This window comes from Notolepis coatsorum (assembly GCF_963971535.1).
Source record: "Notolepis coatsorum genome assembly, chromosome: 3".
Taxonomy (NCBI): domain Eukaryota; kingdom Metazoa; phylum Chordata; class Actinopteri; order Aulopiformes; family Paralepididae; genus Notolepis; species Notolepis coatsorum.
The window spans coordinates 214,064,094-214,077,293 of NC_140167.1; the positions used below are offsets into that span (position 1 = coordinate 214,064,094).

At 43.6% G+C, this 13,200-nt stretch overlaps 1 protein-coding gene across 1 annotated transcript in view; it reads right to left on the reverse strand.

Moving 5' to 3' along the window:
• The window catches only part of bco1 (beta-carotene oxygenase 1), a gene marked incomplete at both ends in the record, with an annotated part of 375,342 nt that overhangs the window by 283,198 nt on the left and 78,944 nt on the right, over positions 1–13,200 (reverse strand). Inside the window, 4 exon segments of the mRNA XM_084309454.1 lie at positions 1,257–1,517; positions 2,789–2,997; positions 3,000–3,011; positions 4,429–4,573. Coding sequence (XP_084165580.1) covers positions 1,257–1,517; positions 2,789–2,997; positions 3,000–3,011; positions 4,429–4,573 — 627 coding nt within the window.

Below are 13,200 nucleotides of genomic sequence, written 5' to 3' on the forward strand. Positions count from 1 at the left end.
ATGCATTATTATTATTATAAAGAAATAAGAAAGAAAGAAATAATACGACTTGTAAATGGATTAATTATTGTTAACTTGTCCCGCTGTATGATTTCCCTTGATGTCTAAAGAACTACACTTGAATAGGGGAGGGGCTGAGTACTTTCACTCTCCCTTTGTGTGTGTGTGTGTGTTTGTGTGTGTATGTGTGTGCATGTGCGTGTGTGTGTGTGTGTGTGTGTGTGTGTGTGTGTGTGTGTGTGTGTGTGTGTGTGTGTGTGTGTGTGTGTGTGTGTGTGTGTGTGTGTGTGTGTGTGCGTGTGTGAGTGAGTGTGTACGTGTGTGTGCGTGCACAGTGCATAATATCTCCGGGAATCCACGGATGGTCACAGAAAAGTTACCATACCGCTGCGTCGGAAGCTCTGATGGAGTCATGCTTGGTTTTAAATTGGTCAGGAGACTCATTATGACAAACGCCTCCTTTTTTTTTTATCTACTTTTTCTCCCCATTTTTCTATTTTTCTCCCGTCCCCAATTTCGCGTTGTCCAATTCTACCCTCCCCTGTCTCGAACGCTGTTAGGCCATGCCTCCCACAAGCCGGCTGCAATGTGGACGAAGTCTTGCATCACGTGTCCCCTCCGGTACTCGAGGAGGCAGCCGTCACATCTTTTCACCTGCACAGCGCGATCTCTCAGCGGCGAGGGCCTGCGTGGGAGGGACACTCCGCCCTCGTCGCTACCTGATTCTACTGCTCAGGTGCACCAACCGACCTGTAGGAGTCGCTGTCCACAACGTCCGATCCCCACCCACCAGCTTCCCACCCCCTAATACTGCCAATTGTATTAGTATGAACGACCAGCCAAGCTGGTAGCAACGCCGAGAGCTGGGCTCGAACCCAGCATATCCTGCGTTGGTGGCAAGCACCTTGCCCACTGCGCCACGTAGCCGCCCTGACAAACGCCTCCTTATGATCGTGTCTCTAAAAATGAAAGATCGAGCTTGGTCTACTTGTTTAGGGATAAAGCTTATGTGCTGCTTGTCCAAAGGAGATTCCACCCGAAGTTGTTATAAGCATGATTCATAAGACATAGATTGAAAAGTATCTCCCTGATTTGTACAAGTGGTGGCTTATTTTTAAGGTATGAACCAGTACTTTCATATTATGTAAAATAAAGAATTGAAAATCCCCCTAACGGGCCCATAATTGGAGGGTTACGGTGAAAAACCAATTCCTGAATTAAGAGAATTGAGCCAAACACTGTTTCATAAATCATACCTTATTGGCAGATGGCAAGGGAAGAGCAAATCTTCTGTATGATGGCATAGAGTAGGCCTTGTTGGACTCCCCACCGCCCCCAACCAGTTTGTCCAGATAGAACATATCGTAAAGACTGTTGTCATCGTAGGCGATGACATCGAAGACCACGTGGCCATCCTCTTCAAACGCATTCACATGATGGTACACGACCATCGCTCCGGTGTAGTACTTTGTCCCAACCTCTTTCCCCGTCTTTCTGTCGACCAGGTGGATCAGAGTCTGTTCATGGAGTAAACACAGAAAACAGCAGAGAAATTGCTCTCATTGCCATGTGCGATTTCAACTCACAAATAAAATACAAGATCAAAAATACTTCCTGTTGCCTGAAACATATTCCCATTTCCCACATGCTCATCCTTGTGCATCTGTAACTGTCTGCGCCAAAGCACAGGCTGATTGACCCTATAGTTCGCAAGATATTGTTCCTCATTCTCGAACAGACTTACGAGAAAGGTTACAAGCTAATTTTATCGTTACTCCACTTACAAGGCTCAATACACACAATGTTAAGGAGCTGCAGACCAGAGAAACACTTTCGTCTTGTTTACATCAGGGTACCCCATTTTCAATTCATAATGACATTTATGACATACACGACATACAGTACTGTTACATTTATGACATACAAGATATACAAATATACAGTACTGTTTAACAGAGATCCTAAAAGAAAATATATACATTTGAGGGGGACGTATACATTCGATATCGTATACAACAATATTGTCACAAGGAAAGATGAAATTACCTACGTGGGTTCCATCCTAGAGGCAAATATTTCCTGTGACTAAATGGCATCCAATGTAATAAAAAAAAGTCAAGCAACAAACAAGATATTTGTACATGATCTCCTCTCTGGTAAATAAGAATACCTTGAAGACTCTAACAGGAGCACTCATTCAAGTGTTCTACGACTATGCTTGCACCTCATGGTACCAAAGCACCTCAAAGTCAGACTACTGCTTGACCTTACTCCTAGAACCTACCTCACCCCTGCCCATTTTGACAACTAGAGTAGACGACAGAGTACAGCAACTTGCAATGGGCCTGGTCTACAAGATACACTACACCACACTACCTGTCGAAATACACAAGTTAATTCGTGTGGACATGACCTAAGAATGAGTGGCGCTCTTCATTCATGGGATCGCAGCTGTGATAATTTTGGCCATTTACGAGCACCTTTCCATGCATTCAGGTATCCGGAGGAGGACTTTCATAAGTTTCCTCTTACAAACTTCTTACAAGGCTATTTACGAGGAAATGTATGAGAATGTTCGAGAATGAGGTCCATTGTGTGGATTCACCCACCCACATGCAGACGCTACCAATTCATAATGTCCATAAATATATAAATTTATAATAGGCTATATAACTGTGAAAAAAAAGACTGAAAACGTTCACAAAATATACGGAAACATAATCACTATATGAAATACATTAAATAGAATGAATAAAATCAGGACAGTAAGAATGTGTTGGTAAATCACATTCTCTTCAGGGAAGTACTTCAGGCAGCTCGCCCAGTTGACGCCCCTCATGTATGCGGTGGCCATCTTGAGGATGTCCAGTTTGAACGGCTGTTCGACAAAGATGAAGTAGTTGTCGGTCATGCCGAAACTGTGGTAGTAGCTGGGGCTGAGCAGGGAGTGGCAGGGCACGGTGCAGACCACCTCCACACTCCTCCACTCCTCAGGGCCGTCGCCCCGGCACCTGAGGAAAGAGCGGACGAGAAGTGAAATTGTAACAGTCACAAATGTGCCTCCTATATTTTTGTGTTATTATTTAGTTGCAATGCCATGTTTTGGTCACTAAGTGGTGCTCCATCTTTGTACATGTTTGTAGCAACAGGTCTATATTGAACCAGTGACTCACTTAACCTGTTAAGCCCTAGCCCTATTTTCAGAGAATCTACCTAAAATACATACCTAAGTAAATGGAAGATCTACAGGGCCATTTGCATGTTCCTGGTATCTAGGGACATCTGTAGATCTCAGGGAATGTATTCAAAGTGTAATATTGTGTCTGTTACTAGGCTTATGTGCTATAAGCAAGGCAGAGAGATGTTCTCCGTTTCGGTTGGTGTTATTGTGGTATGTGAAGGGTGCCTCTTCTGGTCCAAGCCTTGCATTGAAGTCCCCCAGGATTAGCCTGAAGTTGTGGGCTGGCACATGGTAGATAGCTGTGCTTAGGTTGTCGTAGAACTTCTCCACATCCTGGACTGGTGCTGCGTTGGTGGGAGAGTACACACTCTTGATAGTTGTTACCGGGTTCCCCTTGAAGTCAGTGACAAGAATCCTGTTGGTGTGCTGTTGCGCCCTCCGGAGAGCTTTTCATGCCCACCATGAGCCCCACGCCACCAGTGGCCACCTGGGCATCATTCCGCCATGCAGACGAGGTGATGAATGTACACCCCCCCCCCCTCTCCTATGCTCCTGTACTCCCAGGATATCCATTCCCCTTTCCTCAACCATACCAAAGAAATGTGAATTTATTGATCTAAAGATCCAGTTGGGGCCCTCCTCAATGGTTGTAACAGGTGACTATACAGCTGTAGACTATATCAACGATGATGATAAGAGAAATACTAAGATACATAGCTACCCTGATGGAACTGTTCCAATCATCTGAAAACACAGCAGCCAAGAAATGAATTATTCATGTAGGAGCCAAATCGACACTCTGAGAAATAGATGTCCATAGATACCAAGAACATGCAAGAACATGGACCTTGTAGAAGTGGAGCAATCTTCCATTTACTTGGGTATGTACTTTTAGGCGAATTTTCTGAAAACATGGCTAGGGTTTAAGAGGTTGAGTAAATAAAGAAATGTAACTGTCAATATTTCAATAATCAGAATCATAGTCAATAATCAGTGGCAAAAAGACAAAAGCCAGTTGCAGTCAGTCCAATCCAAGTAAGAAATTAACAACTGTAAACACAATTTAAATGGACAGAGAATAAAACATAATAACAATAACTAACTTTTCAGTGTAGGTACTTTCACTGGAGGTGGCATATATCCTACTTTACACGAAGCAACACGGCATGAAGTCAAAGCAGTAAAGGGCTAATTATGTGAAGCCGGTGGTAATAAAGTATAACCAAAAGATTATAAAATTGATAAACCTGGAGCGGCAGGGACTTTGAACAGCACGTATTTTGTCTTGCCCCTCTCTGCTATAGTGGTGCCCATGTTGTAGGTGTTGCCGTCTTGGTCGTAGTGTGGATGTGACGTCACCACGTTCACCGCCAGGTACTTGAGGTAGTCCACCTGTAGGTCACAGAGACTCATAAAGGAATGAAGGACGGACGGACAGACAGACAGACAGACAGACAGACAGACAGACAGACAGACAGACAGACAGACAGACAGACAGACAGACAGACAGACAGACAGACAGACAGACAGACAGACAGACAGACAGACAGACAGACAGACAGACAGACAGACAGACAGACAGACAGACAGACAGACAGACAGACAGACAGACAGACAGACAGACAGACAGACAGACAGACAGACAGACAGACAGACAGACAGACAGACAGACAGACAGACAGACAGACAGACAGACAGACAGACAGACAGACAGACAGACAGACAGACAGACAGACAGACAGACAGACAGACAGACAGACAGGCAGACAGACAGACAGACAGACAGACAGACAGACAGACAGACAGACAGACAGACAGACAGACAGACAGACAGACAGACAGACAGACAGACAGACAGACAGACAGACAGACAGACAGACAGACAGACAGACAGACAGACAGACAGACAGACAGACAGACAGACAGACAGACAGACAGACAGACAGACAGACAGACAGACAGACAGACAGACAGACAGACAGACAGACAGACATACAGACAGACAGACAGACAGACAGACAGACAGACAGACAGACAGACAGACAGACAGACAGACAGACAGACAGACAGACAGACAGACAGACAGACAGACAGACAGACAGACAGACAGACAGACAGACAGACAGACAGACAGACAGACAGACAGACAGACAGACAGACAGACAGACAGACAGACAGACAGACAGACAGACAGACAGACAGACAGACAGACAGACAGACAGACAGACAGACAGACAGACAGACAGACAGACAGACAGACAGACAGACAGACAGACAGACAGACAGACAGACAGACAGACAGACAGACAGACAGACAGACAGACAGACAGACAGACAGACAGACAGACAGACAGACAGACAGACAGACAGACATACAGACAGACAGACAGACAGACAGACAGACAGACAGACAGACAGACAGACAGACAGACAGACAGACAGACAGACAGACAGACAGACAGACAGACAGACAGACAGACAGACAGACAGACAGACAGACAGACAGACAGACAGACAGACAGACAGACAGACAGACAGACAGACAGACAGACAGACAGACAGACAGACAGACAGACAGACAGACAGACAGACAGACAGACAGACAGACAGACAGACCGTCCAGCCTCTGGGTCAGATGGCATCCCTGGAGAGATTCCTAATTATCCTAAAAGGACTGAGGCTGCGGTTACATTAAAGGGAAACAACAACGTTTCATTTTCACTTTTCTGAACGGTGCATTTATGCAGGCAGGTTAGACGTTGTTTGTCTCCTGTATGCGCTGGAGGTATTTGTCGTGTGCACAAGCCAGACAGAGAGAGAGAGCACAGAGCGCGCATGTGCATTATGATGAATTGAACATGGGGGACCCTGATGTAAACAAGACGAAAGTCTTACTCTGGTCTGCATCCCCTTAACAATTGTGTGTATTGAGCCATACTGTATTGTACCAATTCTGCAATCTGTTAATTACATTTTCAATCAATCAATGAATCATGTGTGTGCGTCGCGAGTGCCTTTTACACACACTCCTCGTTCAGACAGATAGAGAGATCACTTTTTTCTCCCGCTCCAATACGCAGGTGCGTGGGCTCACGCTGTCATACAGCGCGATAAAAGGACATATAATAAAAATACTATCAGGTAAATAAACAGTGTAAAGATATATCTCTTATATATATCTGTCACATTTAACCGTGGAAAGAGAGAGCGGGCGTGCTCTGATGGACGACATTGAACAAGTGTACGCTGCTCGACAAGTTTTTAAATGACATTTTATGGACGTCTGGAGTTGAAGCACGTTGGGCGTGAATGACTCCGTATACCGGCTCGCTTTGTTTACATGCCACCGTTCCAAGGGAGTTTTGACAACGAAAACCCCCTTTGAGCGTTGCCGCTAGGAAGACGAAAATGCCAGCTAAAACGGCATTGCCTTTTAACTTGGACATAATAATTCGAAAATGAAATGTTGTGGGCGGCTAAGTGGTGCAGTGCTAGCAGAGAGACAGAAGACACATTACTAGCAGAGAGAGAGACAGAAGACACATTACTAGCAGAGAGAGACAGAAGACACATTACTAGCAGAGAGAGACAGACGACACATTACTAGCAGAGAGAGACAGAAGACACATTACTAGCTGAGAGAGACAGAAGACACATTACTAGCTGAGAGAGACAGAAGACACATTACTAGCAGAGAGAGACAGAAGACACATTACTAGCAGAGAGAGACAGAAGACACATTACTAGCAGAGAGAGACAGAAGACACATTACTAGCAGAGAGACAGAAGACACATTACTAGCAGAGAGAGACAGAAGACACATTACTAGCAGAGAGACATAATACACATTACTAGCAGAGAGACAGAAGACACATTACTAGCAGAGAGAGACAGAAGACACATTACTAGCAGAGAGAGACAGAAGACACATTACTAGAAGAGAGAGACAGAAGACACATTACTAGCAGAGAGAGACAGAAGACACGTTACTAGCAGAGAGAGACAGAAGACACATTACTAGCAGAGAGAGACAGAAGACACATTACTAGCAGAGAGAGACAGAAGACACATTACTAGCAGAGAGAGACATAATACACATTACTAGCAGAGAGAGACAGAAGACACATTACTAGCAGAGAGAGACAGAAGACACATTACTAGCAGAGAGAGACAGAAGACACATTACTAGCAGAACGAGACAGAAGACACATTACTAGCTGAGAGACAGAAGACACACTACTAGCAGAGAGACAGAAGACACATTACTAGCAGAGAGACAGAAGACACATTACTAGCAGAGAGACAGAAGACACATTACTAGCAGAGAGACAGAAGACACATTACTAGCAGAGAGAGACAGAATACACATTACTAGCAGAGAGAGACAGAAGACACATTACTAGCAGAGAGACAGAAGACACATTACTAGCAGAGAGAGACAGAAGACACATTACTAGCAGAGAGAGACAGAAGACACATTACTAGCTGAGAGAGACAGAAGACACATTACTAGCAGAGAGAGACAGCAGACACATTACTAGCAGAGAGATACAGAAGACACATTACTAGCAGATAGAGACAGAAGACACATTACTAGCAGATAGAGACAGAAGACACATTACTAGCAGAGAGAGACAGAAGACACATTACTAGCAGAGAGAGACAGAATACACATTACTAGCAGAGAGAGACAGAAGACACATTACTAGATGAGAGACAGAAGACACATTACTAGCAGAAAGAGACAGAACACACATTACTAGCAGAGAGAGACAGAAGACACATTACTAGCTGAGAGACAGAAGACACATTACTAGCAGAGAGAGACAGAAGACACATTACTAGCAGAGAGAGACAGAAGACACATTACTAGCAGAGAGAGAGACATAAGACACATTACTAGCTGAGAGAGACAGAAGACACATTACTAGCAGAGAGAGACAGAAGACACACTACTAGCAGAGAGACAGAAGACACATTACTAGCAGAGAGAGAGAGACAGAAGACACATTACTAGCAGAGAGAGACAGAAGACACATTACTAGCAGAGAGAGAGAGAGAAGACACATTACTAGCTGAGAGAGACAGAAGACACACTACTAGCAGAGAGAGAGAGACAGAAGACACATTACTAGCAGAGAGAGACAGAAGACACATTACTAGCAGAGAGACAGAAGACACATTACTAGCAGAGAGACAGAAGACACATTACTAGCAGAGAGACAGAAGACACATTACTAGCAGAGAGAGACAGAAGACACATTACTAGCAGAGAGAGACATAAGACACATTACTAGCAGAGATAGACAGAAGACACATTACTAGCAGAGAGACAGTAGACACATTACAAGCAGAGAGAGACACAGAAGACACATTACTAGCTGAGAGACAGAAGACACACTACTAGCAGAGAGACAGAAGACACATTACTAGCAGAGAGACAGAAGACACATTACTAGCAGAGAGACAGAAGACACATTACTAGCAGAGAGACAGAAGACACATTACTAGCAGAGAGAGACAGAAGACACATTACTAGCAGAGAGAGACAGAATACACATTACTAGCAGAGAGACAGAAGACACATTACTAGCAGAGAGAGACAGAATACACATTACTAGCAGAGAGAGACAGAAGACACATTACTAGCAGAGAGAGACAGAAGACACATTACTAGCAGAGAGAGACAGAAGACACATTACTAGCAGAGAGAGACATAAGACACATTACTAGATGAGAGACAGAAGACACATTACTAGCAGAAAGAGACAGAAAACACATTACTAGCAGAGAGAGACAGAAGACACATTACTAGCAGAGAGACAGAAGACACATTACTAGCAGAAAGAGACAGAAGACACATTACTAGCAGAGAGAGACAGAAGACACATTACTAGCAGAGAGAGATACAGAAGACACATTACTAGCTGAGAGAGACAGAAGACACATTACTAGCAGAGAGAGACAGAAGACACACTACTAGCAGAGAGACAGAAGACACATTACTAGCAGAGAGAGAGACAGAAGACACATTACTAGCAGAGAGAGAGAGACAGAAGACACATTACTAGCTGAGAGAGACAGAATACACATTACTAGCAGAGAGAGACAGAAGACACATTACTAGCAGAGAGACAGAAGACACATTACTAGCAGAGAGACAGAAGACACATTACTTGCAGAGAGAGACAGAAGACACATTACTAGCAGAGAGAGACAGAAGACACATTACTAGCAGAGAGAGAGACAGAAGACACATTACTAGCAGAGAGAGACAGAAGACACATTACTAGCAGAGAGATAGACAGAAGACACATTACTAGCAGAGAGAGACAGAAGACACATTACTAGCAGAGAGAGACAGAAGACACATTACTAGCTGAGAGAGACAGAAGACACACTGCTAGCAGAGAGAGAGACAGAAGACACATTACTAGCAGAGAGAGACAGAAGACACACTACTAGCAGAGAGAGAGACATAAGACACATTACTAGCAGAGAGACAGAAGACACATTACTAGCAGATAGAGACAGAAGACACATTACTAGCAGAGAGAGACAGAAGACACATTACTAGCAGAGAGAGACATAAGACACATTACTAGCAGAGAGAGAGAAGACACATTACTAGCAGAGAGACAGAATACACATTACTAGCAGAGAGACAGAAGACACATTACTAGCAGAGAGACAGAATACACATTACTAGCAGAGAGACAGAAGACACATTACTAGCAGAGAGTCAGAAGACACACTACTAGCAGAGAGAGACAGAAGACACATTACTAGCTGAGAGACAGAATACACATTACTAGCAGAGAGAGACAGAAGACACATTACTAGCAGAGAGAGACAGAAGACACATTACTAGCAGATAGAGACAGAAGACACATTACTAGCAGAGAGATACAGAAGACACATTACTAGCAGAGAGAGACAGAAGACACATTACTAGCAGAGAGAGAGACAGAAGATACATTACTAGCAGAGAGAGACAGAAGACACATTACTAGCAGAGAGAGACAGAAGACACATTACTAGCAGAGAGAGACAGAAGACACATTACCAGATGATAGACAGAAGACACATTACTAGCAGAAAGAGACAGAAAACACATTACTAGCAGAGAGAGACAGAAGACACATTACTAGCTGAGCGACAGAAGACACATTACTAGCAGAGAGAGACAGAAGACACATTACTAGCAGAGAGAGACAGAAGACACATTACTAGCTGAGAGAGACAGAAGACACACTACTAGCAGAGAGAGAGAGACAGAAGACACATTACTAGCAGAAAGAGACAGAAGACACACTACTAGCAGAGAGAGAAGACACATTACTAGCAGAGAGACAGAAGACACATTACTAGCAGAGAGAGACATAAGACACATTACTAGCAGAGAGAGACAGAAGACACATTACTAGCAGAGAGAGACAGAAGACACATTACTAGCAGATAGAGAAGACACATTACTAGCAGAGAGACAGAAGACACATTACTAGCTGAGAGAGACAGAAGACACACTACTAGCAGAGAGAGAGAGACAGAAGACACATTACTAGCAGAGAGAGACAGAAGACACATTACTAGCAGAGAGACAGAAGACACATTACTAGCAGAGAGACAGAAGACACATTACTAGCAGAGAGACAGAAGACACATTACTAGCAGAGAGAGACAGAAGACACATTACTAGCAGAGAGAGACATAAGACACATTACTAGCAGAGATAGACAGAAGACACATTACTAGCAGAGAGACAGTAGACACATTACAAGCAGAGAGAGACACAGAAGACACATTACTAGCTGAGAGACAGAAGACACACTACTAGCAGAGAGACAGAAGACACATTACTAGCAGAGAGACAGAAGACACATTACTAGCAGAGAGACAGAAGACACATTACTAGCAGAGAGACAGAAGACACATTACTAGCAGAGAGAGACAGAAGACACATTACTAGCAGAGAGAGACAGAATACACATTACTAGCAGAGAGACAGAAGACACATTACTAGCAGAGAGAGACAGAATACACATTACTAGCAGAGAGAGACAGAAGACACATTACTAGCAGAGAGAGACAGAAGACACATTACTAGCAGAGAGAGACAGAAGACACATTACTAGCAGAGAGAGACATAAGACACATTACTAGATGAGAGACAGAAGACACATTACTAGCAGAAAGAGACAGAAAACACATTACTAGCAGAGAGAGACAGAAGACACATTACTAGCAGAGAGACAGAAGACACATTACTAGCAGAAAGAGACAGAAGACACATTACTAGCAGAGAGAGACAGAAGACACATTACTAGCAGAGAGAGATACAGAAGACACATTACTAGCTGAGAGAGACAGAAGACACATTACTAGCAGAGAGAGACAGAAGACACACTACTAGCAGAGAGACAGAAGACACATTACTAGCAGAGAGAGAGACAGAAGACACATTACTAGCAGAGAGAGAGAGACAGAAGACACATTACTAGCTGAGAGAGACAGAATACACATTACTAGCAGAGAGAGACAGAAGACACATTACTAGCAGAGAGACAGAAGACACATTACTAGCAGAGAGACAGAAGACACATTACTTGCAGAGAGAGACAGAAGACACATTACTAGCAGAGAGAGACAGAAGACACATTACTAGCAGAGAGAGAGACAGAAGACACATTACTAGCAGAGAGAGACAGAAGACACATTACTAGCAGAGAGATAGACAGAAGACACATTACTAGCAGAGAGAGACAGAAGACACATTACTAGCAGAGAGAGACAGAAGACACATTACTAGCTGAGAGAGACAGAAGACACACTGCTAGCAGAGAGAGAGACAGAAGACACATTACTAGCAGAGAGAGACAGAAGACACACTACTAGCAGAGAGAGAGACATAAGACACATTACTAGCAGAGAGACAGAAGACACATTACTAGCAGATAGAGACAGAAGACACATTACTAGCAGAGAGAGACAGAAGACACATTACTAGCAGAGAGAGACATAAGACACATTACTAGCAGAGAGAGAGAAGACACATTACTAGCAGAGAGACAGAATACACATTACTAGCAGAGAGACAGAAGACACATTACTAGCAGAGAGACAGAATACACATTACTAGCAGAGAGACAGAAGACACATTACTAGCAGAGAGTCAGAAGACACACTACTAGCAGAGAGAGACAGAAGACACATTACTAGCTGAGAGACAGAATACACATTACTAGCAGAGAGAGACAGAAGACACATTACTAGCAGAGAGAGACAGAAGACACATTACTAGCAGATAGAGACAGAAGACACATTACTAGCAGAGAGATACAGAAGACACATTACTAGCAGAGAGAGACAGAAGACACATTACTAGCAGAGAGAGAGACAGAAGATACATTACTAGCAGAGAGAGACAGAAGACACATTACTAGCAGAGAGAGACAGAAGACACATTACTAGCAGAGAGAGACAGAAGACACATTACCAGATGATAGACAGAAGACACATTACTAGCAGAAAGAGACAGAAAACACATTACTAGCAGAGAGAGACAGAAGACACATTACTAGCTGAGCGACAGAAGACACATTACTAGCAGAGAGAGACAGAAGACACATTACTAGCAGAGAGAGACAGAAGACACATTACTAGCTGAGAGAGACAGAAGACACACTACTAGCAGAGAGAGAGAGACAGAAGACACATTACTAGCAGAAAGAGACAGAAGACACACTACTAGCAGAGAGAGAAGACACATTACTAGCAGAGAGACAGAAGACACATTACTAGCAGAGAGAGACATAAGACACATTACTAGCAGAGAGAGACAGAAGACACATTACTAGCAGAGAGAGACAGAAGACACATTACTAGCAGATAGAGAAGACACATTACTAGCAGAGAGACAGAAGACACATTACTAGCAGAGAGAGACAGAAGACACATTACTAGCAGAGAGAGACAGAAGACACATTACTAGCAGAGAGAGACAGAAGACACACTACTAG